The 27601-nt window shown below is 38.0% G+C and overlaps 1 protein-coding gene across 2 annotated transcripts in view; it reads left to right on the top strand.

Annotated features, from left to right (window-relative positions):
* The window catches only part of GLRA2 (glycine receptor, alpha 2), a 203705-nt gene that overhangs the window by 81686 nt on the left and 94418 nt on the right, over positions 1-27601 (top strand). For both annotated transcript variants that reach the window (XM_008585837.1, XM_008585838.1), the window contains exons 6-7: positions 3478-3615; positions 5401-5615. In XM_008585837.1, the coding sequence (XP_008584059.1) occupies positions 3478-3615; positions 5401-5615 (353 nt within the window). The remainder of the gene's footprint in view (positions 1-3477; positions 3616-5400; positions 5616-27601) is intronic.

Raw genomic sequence — 27601 nt, forward strand, 5'->3', positions numbered from 1 at the left:
GTATACCCAGTTGTCCAATCCTACATAACAGTAATGTCTGGGGTATGTAGTGGTAAGAATTTCTTTTTTTTTTTTTTTTTTTTTTTTTTTTTCTTTTTCCGTGTCCGGCAACGGATCGCAACCCTCAGTGTCGCGCCCGTACCGGACCGGGACCGGCAATGGGATCGCAACCCTTGGCGTTGCTCCCGCGCCTCGCTCAGCCAGTGAGCGGGAACCGGTCTGTATGTGGGATCTGAACCCTCGGCAGGAGCGCTGCTGTGCTCTCAAGCGGCGCACTATCACAGTGCACCACCGGGCCAGCCCCCAAGGTCCTAATAGAAGGACAAACAAAAGTGTGTGTGCATGTCTCATATGAGAAGCTCATTATCGATACAGCACAGACAACCTTTCAAAGTAAAATGCCAAATAACTTGCCCTTCCTCAAAGAGTAAGCTTGATTTAGTAAGCTTTACTTTGAAATTAAAATATCTTCCAGGAAAATTAAGATTATGTCATTCAATCTTTATAACGAATCACTTTCTAGTCATAAAATTGTATGTCTTTCCATCTTATGCCCATGTAGACCATCAGCCCGAAAGGAATTCTGGCAGGAAGGAATAATTGCTTTGTGAACAAGACACAGGGTCGTTAGTCAGAGGAGGCTGCAAAAATGAGGGGCATAAGATGAGATTTAATAAGATAGGATAAGAGGTATCTCAAATAAGCAGTGGATACACAAAGGCATGGCGAAGGAAGTAGAAAATGCCATCTGCTTTGTCCCCTTTATGCCCTAGCCCTTGATGACACTGAAATCTTTGACATGTGCCATAAGTTGCTGATGACTCCAAGGTAATGGGATTTTCAGTTAAGACACTTGAAATTTTTTCTGGCTCTCTCTGTCAGTTTCTCTGTTTGTAAAATGCAGAGAATAATAAGTGCTACTGACCTACAGGAATGTTAGGAGATTTAATGAGGCAGGGGCAAGGAAATACTTTTAACTTCTTGGTTTAGAAAAATAATAAGTGTAAAAAGACACATCAGCTATTATTTTAAAAGAGGTGGTGACAGGCTTTCCTTCTAATCATTTCAAATCACTGCAGATTTCCCTTGAAACTTCCTACAGAAATAAACAAAATAATGAAACATCTTTGTTTTAAGAAGTTGCTAGGGATAAAATGAGAATTTCTGATTTACAATAGGCTTTATGTATTTATTTTTTTCCCTATTGTCCCTACTCTTGAGAAGAAAGTTAAGAAAAACATTTTCTTACATAACGATTCCTTCTTTGTGTCTTCTCTACTGCTCTACCCCCTCAACCCAACACTTGCATTTTCTCTGTAAAACAGCAGCCATAGCTGTCAACTGAGGCTCATGTAAGAACTTAAAAACTTCAATTAGTGAATATGCTTGGTCCTTGAAGGACCTAGAAATAATGAAATCAAGAAGCAGCAATGAGCTGCCACTGACTTTGTTTTTTTGGTTTGTTTTTTTGTTTTTGTTTTTTTATTGGTTATAAATATTCACAAGACACAAAGCTGATTGTCACCCCTCGTGTGCAAGATGTGAAGGCCAGATACATACTGGCAGCATGCCCATTACCACAAATTGCATTTGTTCCACATGTCCCCCACCCAATTATACCCAGCCTCCCTCCCCCTCCCCCTTTCCCCCTCACTCCACTTTGTATCCGTAGGTCTGTTCTCTCCCTCTGCAAGTCCAATGCACCACTGTGGTCTTTCTTTCCTTCCTTCCTCCTCTCTTAGCTCCCACTTATGAGTGAGCACATGCAGTATTTATCCCTCCGTGCTTTGCTTATTTCACTCAACATAAGTTTCTCCAGGTTCATTCATGTTGTTGCAAATGGGAGTTTTCATTCTTTTTTATGGCAGAGTAGTATTCCATGGTGTATATACACCACAGTTTCCTTATCCAATCATCTATCGATGGACATTTAGGTTGGTTCCATGTCTTGGCTACTGTAAACAGAGCTGCAATGAATGTGGGAGTGCAGGTGTCCCTTTGACATGATGATTTCCACTCCTCTGGGTATATACCCAGAAGTGGGATTGACTTTGGATGTGAAGGGTGGGAATTACTTTTTACTTTCCTACCCCAATATTACCTCCCCTTTCCCCACTTCTTCACCTCTTCTGTCTGCCCGATGCTGGAGCTTTAGGGTGGCTGACAATGACTATTATTTTGGTGGCTGTCAAGAAGCTTATCAGACAAGAACATGGGTGTGTTTGCTGAGCTTTGAGTATTTGTTAGAGGGACCCAGGTTGTACTCATACAGAGTTGCAATGGAAGAGTTACGGTTTGCCATTCTCTTTGTGGACCATCAATACTTATACAGGGTCCTCTTTGTAAATCCTTGCTTTTCATGTTTTTATTTTTGGCTTTCAATTTAAAAGATGGTCCAAAGAAAGAGGAAAGTAGATTCCAATCAAATTGACCATTGATTTCTGGGTAGCCTTGGTGAGTCACTATCTTGCAGTAAAAAAAGAATAAGAATCTATAAACTTAATAAATATGCTGAGATTGTTAGCCAGTCAGGACCTGATATGATATCCTTTGTCCTCATCACTCTTATTCTAAGAGTTCAAATATCACAAACAAAGGGGAAGGGTAGAGAAGTGATGCATGATAAAAAAAAAAGTAGCCTTTATTTGTGGGGTGGAGAAAGATGAAGAAACATTTGACAGATAATGACCTAGTTAGCAGGAGCTTGGAGACTAAGAGCTAACTTTGTTTTACTAAACTAACAATCTCACTTTGGATGGTTCAAGTCATATAACAATATGACCTTACATAACAGGGAATCTGTTTTACTTCATATTAATAATTGTGACGAGTGAGCCAATTTAGCAAGACACTAGGACAAATGAATATTCTTGATTTGCTTATTCCACAACTTCTTCTTAGGTTACCTGACTATAGCCTTCTCTACTTGTTAAAGAAGAAGGACTTTACATAAATTTTCTGAAAGCAAAGCTAATAGACCCTAGGAGAGGGGCCAAGTTTACAATGGGAATGTTTTAGGCAGGCCTGTGATGAATTCATTTTCATTTTAAAAAACAATGGTTTTCATTTGAAATAATAAGATTGGCATCATGAATTGGATTGTCTTATTGGATTGCCACGGACACAGCTCTTGCAAGTAAAGACAATCTTCAAAGGATTTTTATGTTTGTTTACTTGTTTGTTCTTCAGAAAGTTACCGAACAAAGAGGCAGAAGAAAATAGACTTTGTAGATGCCATTTCTCTCATTCTACAGAAAAAAATAATCATGCAGAAATAGTTTGTTGTCTTCAATTTCTTTGGCTCCAATGGCATGGAGTTGTTGTGATGATTGCAGCTCTTTTATTAAGAATGCTCTTGAATTGATTGAGCATGTGTCTGCTTTAGATGATTTCTTTGTTTATTTCTTTACATGACTAGACTTTCAAGCTTTCTTGAAAAGACACATTCAATTTTTCACTATGATTTCTTTACTCCAGTTGGGTACACGATGAATGACCTGATATTTGAGTGGTTAAGCGATGGTCCAGTGCAAGTTGCTGAAGGATTGACCCTGCCCCAGTTTATTTTGAAAGAAGAAAAGGAACTTGGCTACTGCACAAAGCACTACAACACTGGTAAGTTTTCTTTCAGCTGCTAAACCCAAGTGGGCTCTGTTTGCAGCTTGGGGTATATATACCATCACCTTAATTGCTGCATATTTACCAAGCAAATGAAGCTACGTGGCACGGATCTGATTTGGCTCTAACAGGTAAGATTTCTGTACCCTCTGGAATAGGTCAGCAGCCACAAGACGGAGAGAAAGAGAGAGCTGGGAATCTTTTGCTATTCTCTTGCTGACCGTCTCTTGTCAAATGAGTCTAACGAAAGGTGTAGGAGACTTCATTAGTGGTGCAGGAAATATATGAATTCTGACCCCTTCCTGGTGTCTACTCTTTTTTTTTTTTGTCTTTTTTCGTGTCCGGCAACGGATCGCAACCCTCAGTGTCGCGACCGTACCGGACCGGGACCGGGACCGGGACCGGGACCGGCAACGGGATCTCAACCCTCGGTGTTGCGCCCGCACCTCGCTCAGCCAGTGAGTGGGAACCGGTCTGTATGTGGAATCCGAACCCTCGGCGGGAGCGCCGCCACACTTCCAAGTGGCGCACTGTAGCAGTGTGCCACTGGGCCGGCCCATCTACTCTTGACATTGGATCCTCAGGTCAATTTGCGCTCTCTGCCTTAGTGGAAGAAAGGGATTATAACATAGGTCTTTGTAAACCCAGAAATAGAGCTGTTATGCTCTCCAGTCCTGGACAGTAACAGAAGTTTGGATGAAAATCAGCTGGCAAGGAATTTAGCTGGCTCTAAATTCATGTGTTGTCAGTAGTGCTGACACATGCGGCGGAGGGTAGAATTTGAGGTGGTAGCAACAAGTGGGCATCTGTTGTTGCCTGGAAGATGATGCCTGCCCAGTAAAGTTGATGGCTTTTCCTATAAATGTCCCGGTCTTCAATATCATGCAACATGATCATGGAGAGGCAATCAAGACATGATCCAGGTCCAGGTCCCTTGCTGAGAATGGTCTACAAACACTTGTTCCAGCAGTCAACAGTGACTTCCTATGAAGTAACTAAAACCTGATTTCACGGTGTTCTTTCTGACCAAGAAGAATCCAACCCTATCTCATAATTTGTGTGGCTAAGCCAAATTACCTTCTGGGGTTCTAACTCCAAGAAAATGAGAGGTAAAAAAATGAGAAGAGGCAGAAACATCTATATCTCAATAGAATGTTAAAAGTTTTAGCATCTTTATATGCACTCTTTTTTTTATAGGCAAAATAACACTTGTCACAGTTTCTAGGAATATTCTAAATGTCCTCAACCAATTATCCAGAATGCTAGGAAATTTTTACAATGACTAGGTTATATACATGATTTACACAAATACATATTTTTCTCTTGCCATTGGTAACACAAAAATATATACACGGTCATTCAAATAGAAGGAAATAGTTTCAACTATTATATGGTATATATGTTATTTATCATATGGTATACAGTATATGCTATAGGTTATATATTATGTGCTATATATTATAACCTCACAAAATTTGAATATTTTATTTCCACTGGTAAGTTTGTCAGTTTTTCAAATTCTAAAATAATCAATCTGCAGCAAACAAAGATTTAAAAAATTAAATATGCTATATGGTTTTGTTCTAGTAACTCTTTAGATCTCCCATTCTCACACTATTATTTTCATTACTGGTTGAGTTGGAGAAGAGTTGAATTGGTTATGAGCATTTTGTGCAGTCTTCCAAATCCATCTGCAATACTCTTTAAAAAAAAAAAAGTGGGATGCCAGAATGGGAAAGATAAATTCAAATTGGACTTTAAATGATTATTTTCTGCTTTCAGGAAAGTTCACCTGCATTGAAGTCAAGTTTCACCTGGAACGCCAAATGGGCTACTATTTGATCCAGATGTACATCCCTAGTCTGTTGATAGTCATTTTATCCTGGGTCTCCTTTTGGATAAACATGGATGCAGCACCTGCCAGGGTCGCACTAGGCATCACCACAGTCTTAACGATGACCACCCAGAGTTCAGGTTCCAGGGCATCTCTGCCAAAGGTAAGAGATCTCCTTGCTTGACAACATATAACCTGAGAGGTTCACCAAAGGTTTTGTGGGCTGGAGAATCCTGTGAAGACATAAATGTTTGCCATCCTATGACATTGCTGAAAATGTGGAGGCAATAAGAGAACAAAAAGCTGAGTTTGAGAGAATCGGTGCTCTGAAGATATGGGGGACCCTCAAAATCATATTGGTTAGAGGAAAGAGAAATCAGGATTGAGAGAGAAGAGGAATGAGTGGAGGCAGAAACATGGCTTAGGAGTTTTAAGAAGCCCTGAGTGCTTTTGACCTCAGTTGTTTATGAGCCATGAAGCTTGCAGGAATTGGAGTAAAACTGATTCAACTTATGCTATATTGTCAAGTATTTATTGGTGAGGCTACTGTAATTCATATGCTCAGTGAAGTCACTTATGGTAATGAAAGTTTGAATGAACCTCCTGGAAATTTACACAGAAAAACCATATCAATGAGTATATATAAGAAATGAATGTAAAATTTATGTGCAGCAAATCAGATACATGAATCTTTGCTATGCCTTAATTTCCTTTAATGGATGATATGCTATTATTTTTGAGAGACACAGTTACCTAGAGAAAAAACAGTGGAGTCATCCAAGATGGTAAAATTTCCAGAAACTGTGGAAGGTTGACAGAAAAGTGTGGGACGAATATCAGGGGCACATAGACATTTTGTAACATCTCAAACAATAATTCATAAGTAGCTGTATAATCTATGTTTATGTAAGGCAGGTCCTCTGCATCTGTAAATATTGCTTAAGCAAGTAATGATAAATGTCCTCCTTCTGAAATACTCCAGCACCCCCAAAGTGTGCCTATGCATGCTTCTGCCTTTCAGTGAGTACATCGAGCCATTGGCTTCTGTTTTCCTAGAGTGTGAGTTTAATTTAGCATTTAGTGTATACTGTCTCATACTAATTGAGCAGTCTCTCCAAAATCCAGTTCCAGAAAATAATTGAGATGCAATCCCATGTATTTTCTGGCTTGAGTTTATGTTCATTTGTGCTGCATTTGACATGATGAGAAATATTAGATTATGTTCCACATTATCTCCTGTGTTTGAAAGATAATATAACATATGGAGGAGGTGTGTAGCTATAATGGAGGTGGACTAAATACTAGGGAAATAGTTGTACAACTTATTAAGTAACATGCCTCCAAAGATAAAATTAGGTTTTATATGCTCATAGAGAAAAAAATAGGGCTGTCTTTGACACTTTTTTTTAGCTTCTAGAATAACAAATAGTATAATGTTCCTATGTCTAAGGTAAGGGAAGGAGGATTGTCAACAAATGCTCATAGAAAAAAGACTGGAAGGGAATACACCAAAGTCTTAACAGGAGTTATTTACTGGATGGTTAAAATTTATGATGTTTTCTGTATATTCTATCTTTTCTATAATAAGCATGTCTTAACTTTAAGGTGCAATGTGCATGCATACTCTGTACGGGGCATTGCAGTAGGCCCTAGAACAGTAGGCTCTGTATTTCTATTGGACTACAGATGCCGGAAATACTGACAGCTTTTTTCAGTTACATAATCACAGATCAATTTTACGTAATAAGAATTCTAATCCACTCCCAAACAAGTTCATTTGCTGATTTCTCATTAATTATTAGTTATTGCCATCTCTGCATGCTGTGCCAGGAAACCTCAGAATACACAAACATATATTTTACTGTTTAATAGACAGCTAAAGTATTGGTGACAAATCGTGAGCCAATAATGTCAAAACTTAAGACATTTAGCCTCTAACTGCTCAATGCCATGAAAAGACTAGTCATTTATTTTCAAAATGGGAGCTTGCATTTTATCAATTTCTTATTTATTATATGGAGCTATTATGATTCTGCACCAGGTCAAAACTATTGCTAAACAAATGGTCATTGATCAGTGATTTTTGTATGTAGAGGCAATCAGGAACTCAGATAAACTAAAAAGAGTATAATCAAAAATCATTTTATACTTGGCTCTGAATTCATAATGGTTATCCTTTTGACACCAGCAGGTTTATCTTTCTGCATGTGCTTTTCTTAGGCTATTATTAAACATGGTTGGTTATCAACTGACTGAGATGTGACTCATATGAATGGTGGTGAGAAACCACAACGGGATAAAAAATGAGTCACAGATATCAAAGAATTGACCATACACCTACTTTCACATACACATAGGTATAAATACTCATTGTAATTTATAAACACCGTAATCCCTGACCAGACGCTCCTCTATGCTGATTGTATAGTTGCTCTAGGACCTACTACGACACCTTGTACAGAGTATGCACTCGCATTGCACTTTAAATGTAAGACATACTTGTTATAGAAAAGATAGAAAACATCATTAATATTAGCCATCTGGTAAATAAGTGCTGTTAAGACTTTGGTGTATTTCCTTCTAGTCTTTTTTGAATGTGCAATTGTGGGCAAACTCAGTTATATACAAACAGAGAAAACTGAGATCAAACATTTATGCAGTTTTATAGGATATGCCATTTTCCATGGCATTAAAAATCTATTATGAACATAAATTTTAATGGCATAATAGTCTATCTGATGTATTGATCATCATTTATTTTATTATCTTGGATATTTAGGGGTATTTTGCTTTTGTGTGTATGATCATTTTAAATATATGTGTATATTAGTGTTTGTATCTCACTGTGTTCTAGAGGATATACGTATAATTTTTTAAAAGTTTTAAATTTGCAATAAGAAAAAAGCGAATTGAAGATGAGTAGAGTGAATGAGGGAGTATCTATGGGAAGATGCTGCATGGGATGTATGTTCTATGCAGGCAGAAACTTTGTCTTGTTCATTGTGTTAATTTCAGCACTTAGAACAGTGTAGAACAGTGTATGGCTTAGACTAGATGATTAATAAATCCTCATTGAATAGATAAATAAATTAATTAATGAACAGCCATGTTCCATGTAAAATCATGTGGAAGCTGGAGTAGACTTGAAGCAGAATCTATGGTAAAAGTTTTACAGAAAAATATTACAGTTTTAATATATGGAAGAATCTCATAATAATATAACATGTACTATAAAGAAAAGGAATTTCTGTAAAGGAGTATGTCCCCCTTTCCAGAAGTTCTCAAGCAGACTTTGGAAAGTTAAATATGCACAAAGATACATTTTGAAATGTAGGAAGGCCTAGTTCTAAATCTTAGAGCCTTCACTTCATTCAACCTCTCCAAGCCTGTTTCCTTGTTTCTAAAATGAGAACATTGTTATCTATTTCAAAAATTAAATGAGGATGAGATGAGGCACTACCTACATAAATTGTTTAGCCCAGTTTTGGTACATGGTAGGCACTCAACTCATTATGGTCGTTTTTATTGTTATTGCTCCCTGTCCATAACATAGTATAAAAGACTGCTCTATGGGATGGGAGATTATATTAGAAGACTTATAAAGGGTTTTATGAATAGAAGACACCAGGTTCTTTGGATGGCCCGTTATTTGGTTATGGTCATGCTGCCAATGAGATGAGCCAAAGTTTATCAAATGTGTGTATGCACACGATATATGTAATGCATGTCTACACACGTGTGTGTTTTTCATAGGCAGGCAGTTTATTGACTGGGCGAAGCTCCAAAGGCTTTGAATAAGCAACGACCCTATTTTTCTCCAATCACTGTTATTTACATCCTTAGTTGGCCCCTGTCTTCCCTGCCCCTGGAGGACACCTCAGGAGGATCCCGCTCCAAAGGCTTTGAATAAGCAACGACCCTATTTTTCTCCAATCACTGTTATTTACATCCTTAGTTGGCCCCTGTCTTCCCTGCCCCTGGAGGACACCTCAGGAGGATCCCGCTCCAAAGGCTTTGAATAAGCAACGACCCTATTTTTCTCCAATCACTGTTATTTACATCCTTAGTTGGCCCCTGTCTTCCCTGCCCCTGGAGGACACCTCAGGAGGATCCCGCTCCAAAGGCTTTGAATAAGCAACGACCCTATTTTTCTCCAATCACTGTTATTTACATCCTTAGTTGGCCCCTGTCTTCCCTGCCCCTGGAGGACACCTCAGGAGGATCCCGCTCCAAAGGCTTTGAATAAGCAACGACCCTATTTTTCTCCAATCACTGTTATTTACATCCTTAGTTGGCCCCTGTCTTCCCTGCCCCTGGAGGACACCTCAGGAGGATCCCGCTCCAAAGGCTTTGAATAAGCAACGACCCTATTTTTCTCCAATCACTGTTATTTACATCCTTAGTTGGCCCCTGTCTTCCCTGCCCCTGGAGGACACCTCAGGAGGATCCCATAGATTCTCAGTCACTACGTGCCATGCCATTGAACCTAGAATGCACAAAGGTGTATTTTACAATTTAATAACTAAAGTATTGATGACAAATACTTTAGGACAGTCCATTAACAGATTTTTTTGAAAATCATCTAGTCTGAAACAAAACTTCAGTCTTGAATTTAATTTATTTTAATGCTCTTTCCCTCCCTTGCCCCCAGCTCAGGCCTGACTTTTGTCTTGAAGATGTGCGGCAATGTGGGGCACATGGTCTGCCCCTTGCATTTCCAGTTCTTTTCCCAACTCTTATTGCTGACTTCATTTTTAAGGGCTGAGGATGAAGGGAAGGATGGAAGAAAGTTGCATGTGCCTTACACTGTTCTAGTCTAACCATTGGTGCCTTCTCTAATGGCAAGCCTCCAATGGTTGGCTTTCTTGTGAGTTGAACTTGAGTTCTTCGGAACTTACAGGGGATCCCATATACTACACCATTTCCAGATGAATGATGCACTCTCTGGCATAGGTCTTACAACCTCCTTTTAGTTATTACCTCCTAGCACTATATCGCCTACAACTTCTTCCTCCTGGGGTCCCCTTTCTTAAGCAGACAGCCCTCCTGGTTGACATATTTCCAAGATGACTCATATTTGTCTATCTTCCACACCATTTATTTGGCCCCCTAAAAACTTGTGTGTTCTTGCCTTGCTAAGTGGTGGAAATGCAACTTAAACCACTAACCCTTCTGCTTTCACCCTACCGTCTTGAATATTCCAGCTAACTTACTGCCTGCAGAATTTATCCAGGTAAGAAATGGATATTGGTGTTCATAGTTTTACACAAAAACCAAACTACTGAGGACACAAGAGAGGTTCTCCTAAGAACTCTTCTGTCTGATCCAGGGGAAACTTGTTGGAATTTCAGCCTCTCAATAAATGGAAGAGATGCAAGTTTCTTTTCTTAAAGAGATGGGTGTGAACCACATTTTCTCCATCTTTAGGAAAGTAGGGAGAATGCCACAGTGCTGTCAACATCCACAAATTCCACTACTTCAATTAATTCTTGTCAAATGTCTACTTTTCTTGTAATAATACAAGGTAGTGGGTGTCATAGTCTCTAGACGGCATTTGCTGTCTTCTAGAAAGTCCTGCATCCTGCATGTGCATGTGTAGAATCTTCCTTTACTGTAAGGCTTTAGTAGAAATTCTGAGGCAAGGAGAATATTCCATTCTCATAGTGTTACACTTATAAATAAACATTCTTAATTTTAGACTTTTCTCCCTCTGAAGGCAAGGACTTCATCTGTTTTGTTCATGTTTACATACCTACCACTTAGTACAATACCTGGTTCATAGTAGGTGCTCAGTAGAGTTGGTTAGTGAATGAATGAACAGTGTTGAAAATACTTGCAGTCAAGTGGTATTCCCAGTGTAATTGAATCAGCAGTTCATTCATCCATTCATTTATTCAACTAACATGTATTGAATGTTTTCTTTGTACCATGCATTATGCTAGGGATCAAAAATAAATAAAATACATTTTCTACCCCCAGGTGCTTGTGATCTGGTAGGCCAGAGACAATTTGGAATGGTGGTTATTAAACAATGTGGAATATAAGGACCTATCAGGGAGAGTGCCTAACCTATCAAGTGGAGAAGGGAGGAATGGAAAGGGGAAGGAGGGAGAGAGAAGTGAGGGAAGGAGCAAGGGGAGGAGGGAGAAAAGGAGCAGTGTTAGGAGAAAGCCTGAGCTGGATGTATGAAGCATATTAAGTAGGTGAAATAGGAGGAGTTAAAGGTCATTTCAGGTGATGAGTACCTTCTACTCATAATATTTGGGCTACACTTATAAAATAAGATTTTCTAGGAGACAGTCTGGGCATGTTTCCAACAAGCTTCACAAATTTTAAACACATTTCACATAAGAAACTTGTGTTTATTGATTCCAAGTTAATTTCCCCCCTTCTTGCTGACCAAAGCTTTTCATACTTGTTTGTTTTTCATTTTTTGTTTTTCCGAAGTTCAATTTCTTGCCTAAACACAGGAAAATAAAATATAAACATGATATCTGTTCCATAGGTACCTTTCCATTTGAAGTTGTAAAATTGGTTTTTAAATATACATCTCTGGCAACCTCCCGGAAGCTGTTCTCCTGGCAATGTTTTAACCGTTTTGAGCATGAAACCCCTAGTGACAGAATAAAGGCTGGGTGTATTGTTGTCTTTGCAACCCACAGGAAAATATCAGGATGAATTGAGTGGAAGGCTGTGAGACATCAGGCAGGCTTACATATGGCCAAATGGGGTTAAATAATTATTATCTTTTACTCAGTGTTTGTTATTGTAGCTGAATGATTTGCAGTCACTCCTAAGTGTGTCTTGAGTCCTCATTTGTGGCTGCAGCCCAGAGACTGTAGAGGTAAGAGCAAGCACTGGTAGAGGACAGCTAGGATGACCCAGGTGTGTAGGTGACTCTGACAGGTCCATAATTGTGTCCTTGAAGCAAGGATCCAAAGGCATTGTCTTTAGCCATTATTATCTAGGATGCCCTATTTCCTACGTAAGGAAATTTCCCCTTACTTTTCAGCCATCTGGTCAACTAAGACCAGCTGGACCATTTCAAGCAGCTGCCAAACCCAGGACAAGTTTGTAATTTAAAGCAAAACGGCTATAGTTCTGCCACATTTGGTCTTGCTTTATTCTCACCAGACTGCTTCTAACTAGAGACTGCAGCAAGAGAAACTATGAAAGCAACTAAGATCGACAATGACAGGAGTCTTAAAATAAGGATTTGTTTGGATATCTGTTTTAACTCTAAAAAATAAAGATGATTGTTTCTTGAATCAGGTACAACCCCAGATAATTTGAATGACTTTCCTAGGTCAGACTGGTATTTCTGAAAGAGGTCTGGAACAATTTTGTTTTGTATATAATCAGAATTTTATGAAGTTCTTGTATAAAATATTGAAAAATAAGAAATCTGAGCTTTTGCAAATTGATCTGCAGGCCTCCTTGCTTTAGCCAGATGTCTGCATATATGGGAGACTTCATAAACTTTTCCTCTTGACATTTCGCGAGCCACAGCAAGTTGAAAAGTCATTGATGTAGTGAGTGTATGATAAAAATATGCAAGGAGATGACATGTGTGAATTCTCTCGGGACAGAGCTGGAGCACCACTGGCACTTTAGTTTAAGGATGTTGTTGGCAGCCTTTGCAGGGAAACTGACAGTAAGAGAAGCTACCCAGGCTGTGCTTCTGCTCAAGTTCTGGTAAAGCTCATAAGTCTTTTTGGGATAGCATTTTGAGGTTCAGGATTATTTTGAACTCTTTCTCTTTTCATTTCACTAAAATGGATAACTCTGGGGGGGGTCACACAGCCTAAATGGCTTCAGTTCTTATAAACACCACACACTGAAAAAAAAAAAAAAACTATTGTGGACCATGTAACAGTGTCAGGTTGCACTGACATGTATGTAAAACAGGAGATTATAACAGTGTAGTAAGGGCAATGGGGCAGAATTTTTACAAAAATGGCTGTAATAATTCCCCTCCCTGTATCAACACCCTTGGGTAATAGCATCCTCCTACACTGACTGTAAATTTGGCCATGTGACTTGCCTTGGCCAATGAGACAAGTGGAGACTTGGGAAATGCTTGCGTATTGGAGCTACCTCTTTCCTGCTGCTTTTGGAATCCTGCAACCACCACTATGTGAATAGGGCCAGGCTAACCTGTTGAATTATGAGACACATGGCCCAATTATCTCAATCGTTAAGGTGACAGCCAGCTAACCACTAGACAGGTGAGCTCATCAACTGCCAGTGGATGGCAAACACAGGCACGAACCCAGTCACCACCCATGTGGAAAAGAGATGATACATCCTAGCTGAGCCCAGCCCCAATCATTGACCCTTGGAATTGTGAACAAATAAATAGCTGTTATTTTAAGCCAACTCTTGGGGTAGTTTGTTACACAGCAGAAGGTAGTGATAGAGTTGGTGCAAAGAACTATGGCTGCTTAAAGGCAGATAACTGGACCAGTCTGGAACTTCCTGGACGAAGAAACACGAGGAAGAAGCATCTGAACTAAATTTTCTTAAAAATATATGGTTTTTCCTTGGACACAAATTCTTCAACACCACAGTGTTTTTAAGGAAATTACTGATATGAACTTTAGTTTCTATGGAACAAGTTTGTAACACTCTATACATTTAGTCTAGTGATATTTTTCTCCCTAATTTTCAAAGCATTCTTAAAATCCCACATCTTTCAGGTAGCTTTCTCAAACTTTGGAAAACTTTTTCATAGCTTTCCACAATAAGAAGTCTCACTTAGGCAATTGTTGAGTGCCTACCTCTCTTTATAAAACATTTGTCACAGCCCAGAAAGCAGCAGAATGCTAATGATAAACATACCAATTTGAGTACTCACAATTGAGTAGTCTTTCCTATTTTGTATGTATCCTTACACTAAATATGCTTATTTCTTCAGGGAGAATTGTTTGTGTATATGCATTGTAATGCGTTCATTTATCTAAAGGGAGTTATGTTTATGAATTAAAATAAATATAGATACCTTATGGCATAATATGAAATATTAGTAAGCTCCTAGCTGGTGCACTAATTTTCTATTGCTGTATAACAAACTTTGGGACTTAAAACAACACCCATTTATTAGCTTACAGTTCTGTAGTTCAGAAGTCTGGCATGGTATGACTGGGTTCTCTGTTCAGAGTTGTAAAAAGCTGAAATCAGTGTCAGCTGGGCTGAGTTCTCCTCTGGAGGTTCTGGGGGAAAACCTGCTTCTGAGATTGTTCTTGTTGGCAGAATTCAGCTCCTTGCAGCATAAAGCTGAGGTCCGCATTTCCTTTTTATTTATTTATTTATTTTTTATTAGACATACATGTGATGTTCAATGTTGATTTTCGATAATTATTTAGAATGTGTGGTGGTCAGATCAGCATAGTTAGCTTATTCATCATTACAATATGCAATCATTCTTTGTGTCCATTCACCAATTCCTCATTAGTCCCCCCTCCCTCTCCCCTCCTCTCCCCTTTTCCACTTCTAGTTTTCTAAAAGTTCAACATATTACTGTGGTTGTTGTTTCTTTCTTTCTTTCTCTCTGTCTCTCTTTATTGTTCATTTGTTTATTTATGGATTCAGTTCCTGGTTATGAGTGAAAACATGTGGTATTTCTCTTTCTGTACCTGGGTTGTTTCATTTATAATAATTTTCTTCAGGTTCATCCACATTGCTGCAAATAGTAGAATTTCATTCTTTTTTTATGGCTGAGTAGTATTCCATTGTGTATATATCCCACAATTTCCCCATCCAGACATCCATTGATGAACATTTAGGTTGGTTCCATCGCCTGGCTATTGTAAATAGAGCTGCAATAAACATGAGAGTGCAGGTATCTCTTTGACCTGATATTGTCCAGTCCTCTAGATATATCCCCAGTAGTGGGATTGCTGGATCATATGGAAGTTCTATCTGTAGTTGTTTAAGGAAACTCCATACTGTTCTCCATAATGGCTGTGCTAATTTACAGTCCCACCAACAGTGCAGAAAGGTTCCTCTTTTTCCACATCCTCGCCAACCTTGATGCTGGTCGTTAGCCAGGGGCTGCTCTTAGTTCCTCAGGGCTGTACACATTCCTTTACATGTGATCCCCTCCATCATCAAATCAACAAGGGTGCATTAAATCCTTCTTATCTTTTGTCTTTTGTTTATTTATCTGTTTTGGCAGCTGGCCTGTACAGGGATCTGAACCCTTGAACTTGGTATTATTGGCACCATGCTCTCTCAAGTAAGCTAACTGGCCTGCCCCCTTCTTATATTTTGAATCTCTGACTTCCTCTAGACCTAGACTTAAAGGGCTCATTAATGAGATCAGGCCCACTAATAATCTCCATATTTTAAGGTCACTGATTTGAGACCTTAATTTCTATCTGTAAAACCCCTTCATAGCAGTCCCTAGGTTAGTGTTTGATGGAATAACTAGCAAGAGTATAAATACAAGGGACTGGAAATCTGGGAGTGGGAGGTATCTAGAATTCTGCCTACCATGCCTGGTTACTCTGATGCTCTTTGGATGGTCTCCCTGATTCCATTTTGTCATCTACATTGTATTTTCAACACAATAGCCAGAAAAATCTTCTTTAGCACCTCTGTGGCAAGTCCTCTGATGGAGTTTGGATGTGTTGTCCCCTCCAAAACTCATGTGGAAATTTGATCGCCAATGTGGCAGTGTTGGAAACTGTTTGAGTCATGGGGGTGGATCCCTCATGAATGGATTAATGCTCTCCCTGGGGGAGGGGGCGAGTAATGAGTGAGTTCTCGCTCTATTAGTTCCCATGAGAGCTCTTGCTTAAAAAGACTCTGGCACCTCCTCTCTCTCTCTCTTGCTTCTTCTCGCCATATGATCTGCTTGTACCTGTCGGCTGCCTGCCACTTTTTGCCATGAGTAGAAACAGTCTGAGGCCCATGACAGGTGCAGCTGTCCCAGAATCGTAAGCCAAATAAACCTCTGTTCTTTATAAATTACCCAGTTTCAGGTATTCTGTTATAGCAGCACAAAATGGACTAAAACATCCTCCCATAGCTTCTCTTCTCACTTAGAGCAAAAGCCAATGACCTCACCATGGTGAGCAATGTCATTCATAACCTGCCCCCCACTTCCTCTTGACCTCATCTCCCACTAACGCACCCCCTTGTTCACTGCTCCAAGTACATTGGACTCCTTGCTTTTTCTGGAACGTGCCAGGTACATGCTGCCATCTCTGGGCCATTGCAATGGCTATTCTCTGTGCCTAAAGTGCTTTGCCCCCAGATATTCACATGATTAACTTTCCACCTTCTCCAAATCCTTACTCAAATCTTACCTTCTCAGCGAAGCCTGTTCTGGCCATTGCCACTTCTGTCCAGGCCCTTATCAGTGCCCTGACACAACTCAACTTTTCAATTCTTTTTGTTTTCCCACAGCACTTTATTACCTTGTAGGAACACTATGATTTACATCAAACTTTGGATTACATTTATTGCATATTGTCTGTTTTTCTTAGCTTAGCTATAAGCTCCATGAAGGCAAGGATCTTTATCTGGCTTGCTCCCTACAGCCCCTGGCCTGTAGTATATGTTGAATAAATATTTGTTGATTGAATAAATGAATGAACATATACATATCTAGAGTCTAGTCATTGAGAACTATCCATCCAACCTTTCTCTAGGATATGGAACAAACAAAAGGGAACCCACATAGCCAGGGACCCATCTTTCTTTAATAGCTATTCACACTACAAAATCCTGGTTGCATATGGCATGTTATTCTAACATAATAACATTTTTATAAAGTTTCATTTCTCTGATAATATCAAGTAGTGTATAAAATTTTTCTTTGATTGATATTTCTGGTAGAGTAATCCAACCAAGAAATAATAGTAAAATAAAATAATGGTTTAGATAAGCAGGCATCCAGAGAGGCTATTTTTATCTCAGCTTTGCTTCCTCAGCACTGTCACAACTAATTTGGAGGTTTCTCAGTGTGCTACCACAAGCTTCCATTGTCCCTTCTCGCTTCTCCAGTTTCTTTGGATGCAAGATTATTCTTTGAATTCTGCTAAAGGTGTTTAGAGGTCTTCTCATTTGGGCTCTTTACAGTAGCTCCAGGCCAAAGGTGCAGCCCCATACTCTTCTACAGGAGCCCAAATGCCAGAAAATTAGTACCCTTTTCTTTGCCTAGCAAAAAATGAGCGGGTTTTTGTTTTCCCCTGATTTTAAGGTGTTATTAAAGGCTATCCATGCATTTGAACCTAAAGATTGCTTTGGACTTTGTCTCGGACTTGAGAGGCCATGAGCTTCAATCTAAAGCTAATGGCAACATATGCCTAAAGCAAACTGTTTTCCATCCCTCACCAAAAAAATAGGGGGAGGGGAACTCCAGTTTTCTTCCCCAAAATGACTACACCTTAAAGAAACTGGAATAACAAAATATTTTCCAAACTACACATGAACTAGTCTCACAAAATCTTAGACTTTTGTGTTGTTAGCAGAAGACGGGGCCTCAGTGATCCTGTTAGATATGGGAAAACTGATGATGATGAAGGCTAATTTGGTTTCCATTTCTTAGGATCCACTTGAAGTGGATGCCACTTCTTACATGAAGCCCGCATGGGTTGCCATCAAGTGTAAATAGCCTTTCTCTCTTCCTCATCTCCCTGGCACTTTGGGTCTTATCTCAATCATTGCATTGTGACTTGTGGCTTAGTGATTAGGGCCCATGGGTGCTTGCTCTGATACATTGGAAATTCCTTGGGGAGAAGGCCATGTGTTCTTCAACTCTGCATTACCCATGTAACTTACATAGAAGAGGCCTTTGGTAATTATCTTTGAAGTACTATAAGGGGACAGTGTTCAATAGTTTCTGATACTTTGTGATCAGAGTAAAAATTAGTTCTGGAGCTTAACTAGCTTAGAAAAGAAGGGTCTCTAAAGTAGGAGTCTCAAACTTTGTTGCACATTAGAACCAGCTGAAGAGATTTTAATCTTCCCCAGACCCCATCACAAACAAATTAAATCAAACTATCCAGAAATAGGGTCTAGGCATCAGCATTTTTTAAAGCTGCTCAGGTGATTCTGATGTGTAGCCAGGGCTGAAAACTGTGGTTATAAAGTTTGTTGTTGTCTGGGGAAGTGTTTTCACTGTGTTTACCATGTGCCAGGATAAATGTATTCATTTAAACTTCACATCAACACTATGGAGTAGGTACTATTATTATCCCCACATTATAGATGAAGATACTAAGGCACAGAGGGGTTAAATAACTTGCTCAAGGTCACACAGAGCTAGATCTTGAACTAGAGCTAGACTTTGAACCCAGGCTACAAGTTGGGTTACAAGTTAGTGTGATTAATGACCATGCCACACCACCTTTCACAGTTAACAATTACTGAGTTCCTTTCACATGCCTTTCATTTTGCTAAACCCTTTACAGAGACTATCTTACAACAAACATAAGAAGTACTATTTTGCATCACCAATTTATAGGTAGGAAAACTGAAACATAAAGAGGTTAATCAATTTGTCCACAGTTAAGTTTCTAGCAAGTAGAGAATCAAGATTCAAGTCAGTAGTTGATTTAAATCCTCTCAAAGGAAGAACTAAGAATTTTAAGTTTCATCATATTGTCTGTACCATCCTAATTACAGGTGGAAACTCTTGACAGTGAAATAAGTTATTTTCCACGTTTTGAAATGCCTGTCTTTTGGTTGTGCACATTGCATTCACTGTATGTTACATGCAGTTGACATCTTTGTTCATCATTTTGATGAAGGGACAATGCGTGCCTGATTGCCCTTTCTCTTTCGTATTAAGAATACCTTATAATGGCTTCTGAGGCTTCCACTAAGCGCTCTTGATTTGCTGACAAACACGTTCCTCCTCAGCAGACTTTCTTAGCCCAGTTGCTTCTGTCAGCTGTAGCCATTTTAACCACCATTTTCATCAATTCACAACATGTGTGACTGTGTTAAGAGTTCAACCAGGTATAAAACATTATCTATCATTTAGTGGCAACTAAAAGGTTGAAAGAAAGCAGATTGGATGATCATCAACAATAAAATGGTTAAATAGATTGAGGCCTATTCATACAATGAAATGCTGCATGGAAATAAAAATGAAGGAACTGCAGTCACACATAACAGAGATGACTCTCTCAAATCTAAGGTTGAGGAAAAGTTACCAAACACAAAAGAACATGCACAGTATGATTTTATGCTCATAAAGTTTAAGAAAAGAGCAGTCAAAATTAATTTTTGAATTATGGTTGTATTTAAGAAGTAGGGAAAGTGGCGATTGGAAGGGACCATGAGGGGTTGAGTTTCGGGGAGCAAGTAATGTTCTATTTCTTGACCTGAGTGGTGGTTATATGGGTGTGTTTATCTTGTGGTGATTCATTAAATGGTACAGTTGTGCTCTGGGTACTTTTCAATATTTCAATAAAAATGTTAGAAAGAAAACCAGATTGCACCAATAGTGAATAAAAAATAGAGAATACTCACACATTAGACAATTTCCTCTTTCTCATTTTTCAAAATAAAAGTATCAAAAGCTGATATGTATTGGCTCTAGGTGCCAACCTGCTTCTACATGCTTTTTACTCATATATTATTTAATCCTTTCAACCCTGTGACATAGATATTACTGGTCCCATTTTCTACATAAGTAAATTGAGTCTCAAGGTTATACAAAAAATAAAAGTCAGAATTCAAACTTAAGTGGACCCTAAACTCTATTCCTTTCTTACTATGCTACTCTCCTCATTTTATAGTCACTAATATCACTTCAACCTTTAAAATGAATGTCCTTCATGCTGGTTGCAGTTTATATGCTCATGGGTTGACTGATGGGACTGGAGGGATTCAGTAACCTAGATATTCCTTCCATATTATTAAATTATGGTTTTCAATTTTGAGTAAGCATAGTGAATCCTCCACCCAGTTCAGAATTCACCATGTAACAGTCCCATTCCTTATCTTTAGCTTCCCATTGCTGTTTCCTACTTACCTCTTGAACAACCCTCGCTTATAGAAAAGGTGATTAACAGCTTTCTGTCACTGGGGAAAATCTGAAAGTAGGTACAAAGTATTAAACAAAAATTGGCACCTAATAATTTTTCTTGCCCTATGAAACCTTAACTAAAAGAGCTCTAAGAAAAGGAATTAGAATTTTGTAACTGGCTAATACGAAAGACCATTCTCCTTTACCCATAAATTTTGTTGTTTCCAAACCATATGCATAGATTTCTCTTTTTGTAGGACTCTATAGAAAATATACTCTTTAAATATTGAAATAATGTACTATAGGATTAGTCTAAAATAATTTCCACAGGCAAAAATTAAGTAATTCTTTCAAGGGTAGTGGAGAGATCTTGGTTTGACAATCCAGGCCCCAAATTCATTGCAGGATGTACTGATGTCCAGGCATGTTGGGGGGTTGCTTATTGGGCCTTCTGGGATGACTATGTATATAAAGGCAAAGATGACTCCTTTAGTTATAGTATATCCTAGATTGTAAGGCATACTTTTTCACATTTTCACTGACTTTGGGTTGCATCTTAAAATTGAAGGCAAATTAAAGTTTAATTAAAGATGTTTTTCTTAGTGGTGTATAAAATAATGGTACATCTTACAATTGCTGGCATCCTAGATTTAATTAACTATTGTACTGAACTTCTAGAGTCAGCCACAGTGCTCACCACTGGGCATATGGAAGTGAATAAAATAGAAATGTTCCTACCTCTCCAAAAGTTCACACCCAGCTCGAGAGACAAATATTGAGCATGCATTAATTAGCAGATAATGCTTACTAAGAAGTAACTCTAGGTGCTGTGGGAGCATGTAACAAGGAAACTGGTGTTTGTCCAGGGGTCACAGAAGACTTTTCCCGAGGAAGTGAAGTCTGAGTGGGACTTGAAGGCTAAGAGACATCTAGATAAATATAGCAGAGGGTGATCCCAGAGCAGAAAACAGCTAGTCTGTAGGATTTGAGGTTGGAATGAGCCAGTAAACCTCAGGCAATTAGAAAGAAAGACAATGTGGCTGGAATATAGAGGACAAAAGGGGAAGTGACAACACAAAGACACCCAGTTTACATAGGGCCTTGTATGTCCTGGTAAGAAGTTTGAGTTTTCTCATCATGGGGATATAACATAATCCAATTTATATTATTAAAAGGGCCATACTGACTGCTGTGCGGAGTAATATTTAAGAAGGACCAGGGTGGACACAGGGAGACTAGGTGGGGAACTACAGCAAGGGAGAGATAGGTTGGATAAGGTATTGGCTGTAGGAATGAAGAGAAACAGATAGATCTGAGATCAATTTTGGAGGTAAAATTAATGGGATACAGTAATTGTTTATATGTAAGGAAATGGTGGAGACAAAAATGGAGCCAAAATCAACTACTAGAGGAAAACTCATCCTAAGAGGAAAAAATGAGGGCCCATGGGATTAACCCATGGACAACACCTCAGGGTTGGAAGAAATAGGTATTTTAAGTATAGCCTGGTGTCCATAACTCAGACATGAGTACTAGGTAAGGAAGGCTGTGAGGAACAATGGAAAGCCTCTTCCACAAAGTACTGAAAGCACAAGAAGCACTAATTTGTAGCTTACATATGAAAGGGCAGTGTCATTGGGTGTTAAAGCATACTTTCCCATTCAGGGCTATTGTTGGAGGACAGTGGATTGAGTAGTGTTCATCTGAACCAGAGAAGTAGTGTGAGAGTTCATTGCCTATGGTTTGCATCAACAGGAAACAGTAATTGCAGCTCCATCTTTGTGATGCAACCAACCTGTAGGTTCATGATCATCAGCTCTTGTCAACAAACCCCACCCAGGGGTTTCTTAATTGGAATGTTTAGACCATTTACATTTAATGTGATTATTGATATGGTTAGGTTTAAATCTACCATTTTGACATTTGTCTTTTATTTGTCACATTTGTTCATTGTAAACTTCTTCTTTTTCTACCTTCTTTTGGACACACTGTGCTTTTTATTATTGTATGTACCCTTTGTTGGCTTATTGTCCATTACTCTTTCTGTGTTATTTTTGTGGTTGCTTTAGGGTTTATAGTATATATATTTAACTTTTAACAGTCTACCTTCAACTAATATTATATCCCTTCCCATATAGTATAAGAGCTGTACAAAGCAAACTTCCACTTCTTCTTTCCCAGCTTTTGTGCAATTGTTGTCAATATTTTATTTCTTTATATATAATAAACCCCACAATTTATTATTATTATTTTTGTATAAACAGTCAGTTATCTTTCAAATGATTCTAATAATCTGAAAAATATCTTGTATATTCACCTGCAGAGTTACCATTTCCAATGCACTTCATTTCTTGAGTAGATACACAATTCCACCTGTTTTTTTTCTTTCACCTGTGGGAATTCTTTTAATGTTTCTTATAGGGCAAGTCTGCTAGTGATGAATTATCTCAGCTTCTGTATGTCTGGAATGCATTTTATTTCACATTTGTTGCTGGAAAGATATTTTTATTGGATATAATTTACTAGATTGACATTTTTTTTTCCAATCAATACTTTAAAGATGTTTCTCCATTGTCTTCTCACTTGTACTGTTTCCATTTTTAAAAATCTACTGACATCTTATCTTTCTTTCTGTGTACATAATGTGTCTTTCTTCCTCTAGTCATTTTAACTTCTTTCTTTTTATCTCTGATTTTGAGCAATTTGATTATGATGTGCCTAAATGTAGTTTTCTTGATGTTTCTTGTGCTTGGTGTTCATCAAACTTCTTAGATTTGTAGATTTATAGTTTTCATCAAATTTGGAAAAAAATTATCCATTAGTATTTTAAAATAATTTTTCTCTACCCCCCCTCCCTCATATCCTCTCCTGCAGAGACATAAATTGCATGTGTATTAGGTCACTTGACATCGTTCTACAGCTCACTAAGCCTATGGTCTCTTTTTGGTCTTTTTTTTTTTTTTTCTCTTAAGTCCATTTGTGATGCTATAACAAAATACCACAGACTGAGTAATTTACAAAAGATAGAAATTTATTTCTCACAGTTCTGGAGACTGGGAAGATCAAAGCACCAGCAGGTTTGTTAAGTCTGTGCTTCCAAGATGGTCCTTGAACACTGTGTCCTCTGGAGGGGAGAAATGCGATGTCCTCACATGGAAGAAGGCAAAAGGGCAAATGGGGACAAACTTCCTCCATCAAGCCCTTTTATAAGGGCACCTGATCCCATTCATGAGGAGCTCTCAGGTCTCAGTAACCTCTCAAAGGCCATACCTCTCACTATTGTTGCATTGGGGATTAAGTTTCAACATGAATTTTGGAGAATACAGAAACATTAAAACCATAGCACTCTTTGTGTTTAATTTTAGTTTCTACTGTCTTATTTTCAAATTTGTTAATCTTTTCTTCTGAAAGTCTAATCTGCTATTAATCCCAATCCAGTGTATTTTCCATCTCAGACATTATTGTTTTAATCTCTACAAGTTTGGTTTGGGTATTTTTTTATGTCTTCCATGTCTCTTGTTAATCTGTTCAGTCTTTTCTCTAGCTTTTTGAACATAAAGAATACAGTTAATAATGAGTTTTAATTTTCTTATCTGTTAATTCTAACATCTGTGTCAATTCTGGGTTAGCTTCAATTGGTCTCTTTTTCTTCTAATTATATGTCTGAATTTCTTGCTTTTTTGTGTGCCTGATAATTTATTATATTCCAGGCATTGTGGTTTTTACCTTGTTTGGTTCTGGATATATATATATATATTATTTCTGTAACAATTATTGAGATGTCCTGGGAACATATTAAGTTACTTGGAAACAATTTGATCCTTTTTGTCTTGCTATTAAAATTTGTTAGGTGGGCAAGACCCTTCTGAGTACTCTATTTAATACTCCATGAACAATCAGGTTTTCCAGTCTGGCTTATGGGAGCAAGGACTGATCTCAACACTGTGAGAACTCCAAGTACTGTTTCTTCTAATTCTTTTTGGCGGTTTCTTCCCCTGGCCTCAGTTACTTTCCTCACATGTATGCATCTATTAGTGCTTTGCTGAATGCTCCAGAGGAGTCCTCTGCTCGCTCTGTCTCTCTCTCTCAAGTCTTTCCATTCTGGTATTCTGCCCTGTGAACTCTAGCTTCTGTGGACTCCTCAGACCCTAAGATCTATCTCTTCAGTGCTGGGATTTTGTTGTACTCTGCTTATATTTCTCTTCTATGCATCATGACTTGGAAACAGGGCAGTAAGCTGAAGCAATAGTAGGACTAACCTCATTTGTTTCTTTGAGGGATCACTGTCTTTTCTTTTTCTTTTTTTTTTTTTTTTTTTGTCTGATGTCTAATGCCTTGAAAGCCATTTTTCATCCAGATGTTTTAGTTGATTCTGGATGGAGGGTAAATATGGTCCTTAACTGGAAGTTACTACCATGGCTTTGAATCCTTGACTTATTTTTAAAATTTGATATGGAATATAAATAAATTGAACATGATAATTTAGATAATTGAAATAATTACCAGAACTAGCATTAGCTTGTAAATGCTAAGAGTACAGTTGTTCTAATCAAGGAAGACTGCATTTATTAAATACATGGTGTGTGCACTCTAAGACCGAGAACAATTTTTTTGTAAAGAAATTAATAATTGGTACGTATGGGCATGAATATTAACATTCTAATAGTGAAATCAGTTTTGCTGTACGAACTGTTTTATCAAAAGATTTGTTTCAAAGTGATATATTCCAACATATTAGGTTTATAATTGCTGATTATTCTTAACTCTTTCTTTAAATAACACACTGTGGATGGCTTTGGGGAAAGGGGACCTTATTGCCCATCCAGCAACTCCTCTTCTCATGTCACATGTATGTATAATAAAATAAAAATTTCTTAATGCTTTGTGCTTGCCCCTATGGATGCTGTCACTAAATCATATAGTTATTTACTTTAATTAGATTCAGTTCAATTCAAAAAATATTCAGTGTGCACCTACTATGTTAGATATTAATCAGGTAGAAAAAGATAGTAAGATAGTTTCTTCAGCATGAGGTGATATAAGATAGTACAGGAGTCAGCAAGCATTAGTCAGCAAAGAGCCAGATAATAAATATTTTAGGCTTGCAAGCCATAAGGTCTCTGTCACATCTACTCAACTCTGCAGTTGTTACACAAAGGCAGCCATAGACAATATCTAAACAAATGAACATGACTGTGTTTCAATAAAACCCCTGATCTAATAGGAAGAAGCAGAGAAGTACAAACAGAACAATATATGTATCACAATATGACCAGAAATAAGTGTTATGGAATGTCAAAGAAAGGAGATTCGTATCTTAATACTTGGTTTATAAAAAATGATAAATGATTCAAAAGAGGTGGCAATATTTGAGTTGATGGATTGAGAATAGATAGAATTATAACAAGTGGGAATGATGGAAAAACCTGAAATAAATAGCAGAGATGAGTAAGCACTGAAGATTTGGGGGAAGTAGTAAGTAGTTCTGTTTAGCTGGAATGTTGATTATACTCAGGAGTGGAGTAGAAAAATAAGGAAATGTAAGTGCTTTCACTTAACCCAAACAGAAATATTGTCTTCCTCCTGTAGAACTAACTGTTAAGCTTCTCACTTTGGTTGTTTATCCCATTCTGTCTTATATTATGGTTATATTTACATTTCTCTTTGTTCTTCTACTAGACAATCCTCCCCTTTAGGGCAGCAATTATATGCTATTCATCTTTGAATCCCTATTGTTTCTAGCACACAGATGGAACTCAGGAGCAGAGCAAAAATATTTGTGGGGTTAATAAATAAAACCATCCACTTTAACCCAAACCATTTGGGCTTACCAAATAGACACCAAGACCCACAGAAATGCTTCAAAGACTAACCCACAGACAAAGAGTGGAAATGTTCACTCCTTACAGCATTAGCACCTTTATTTTTCAACAAGGATTTTGGTAAGAGATCTTGAAATTGTGCATGAGTTAATTCTTTTAATTTCCCCATCATGTAGATTTGACCATAATTAGTAGCCACTTAAAATACAGCTTCTAAGTTGCAATTCTCCACAGTCTATTTCAAGGAGAAAATCCATATAGATAAGTACTGTGGTTTTATTTTTTAATCAAAAGGTTAATTAAGTGAATTAATCTTTATGTTTGAATATATTTTTGCATGGAATTTGGAATAAATAATTTAAATGGATTAAAATCAAATCAGTGTAATATTAAAATGAATACTACATCTTAGGAAATGAATTAAAAGCTTATGTGTTCTATTAATTATGTAGCAACAGACAAAATTGCCTATGGCGAGTTTAACCTGAGAAGACAGGAAAGCTGATAAAGATCCTCAAATCCTCCTGGAATCACTCGTTTCTCCATAGAAATAATTTTGTAAAATGTATAGTTTTTCACAAAGACGTGGTTTCTGAGCAGTTCTTCAAAGGAAAACACCAAGTGGCTAGCATTTAAATGAGCCTTCTGAATTGCGATGAGAGTAAATAACTGCAGAATTATAAATCAACTGTCATGTCCACTGAGAAAATGAAGATAGACAGCAAAAATGGAATCTGACTATACACATTCGCCTGAGAGAAGAGGAGGCCCAGAATTATTTAATGAAGATTTTCTAGGAGAAAATAGTGATACCATCCATGACCAGGATCTGTTTATATAACATTTGTATGTCTGTGAGACTGTGTAGGTGGTAGCTTTTGAGTGGAAATGTTCTTTTGTTAGTAAATATCACCAAATAAGCAAATGAGGGAAATACGAGAGCTGAAGAGTGTGACACTGTTCAGAATAAGGAAGTAATATAGCTTCAAAATATGAGAAAGCAAGGCAATTTCTGTCATGGTCTTTAAGGGCCTCCAGAGAAGTGTTAATTTGTTCTTTCTGTGAATTTAATTAAGTCATGTGAGATGCATGGCTCGTGTTATCTTTACTGAAAACAACTCTTAGGAAGGAGTTTTGAGTATATGTCTCCCATCCCGGTCATGGGAACCTAACATTGCGTCTTAAATTGAGAGCAATGAGATGCTCCCCCTTGTGCCCAAATTGGATCACTGCTCCTGGTCTTTCCTGGCCCAACTGAGATTTGGTAAAAAAAAAAAAAAAAAAAAAAAAAAAAAATCCATGGTAGGGGTATGTCAAAGTGGCACAGGAGACAACTGAATG

The sequence above is a fragment of the Galeopterus variegatus genome, unplaced genomic scaffold (assembly GCF_000696425.1).
Source record: "Galeopterus variegatus unplaced genomic scaffold, G_variegatus-3.0.2 Scaffold3732, whole genome shotgun sequence".
NCBI lineage: Eukaryota > Metazoa > Chordata > Mammalia > Dermoptera > Cynocephalidae > Galeopterus > Galeopterus variegatus.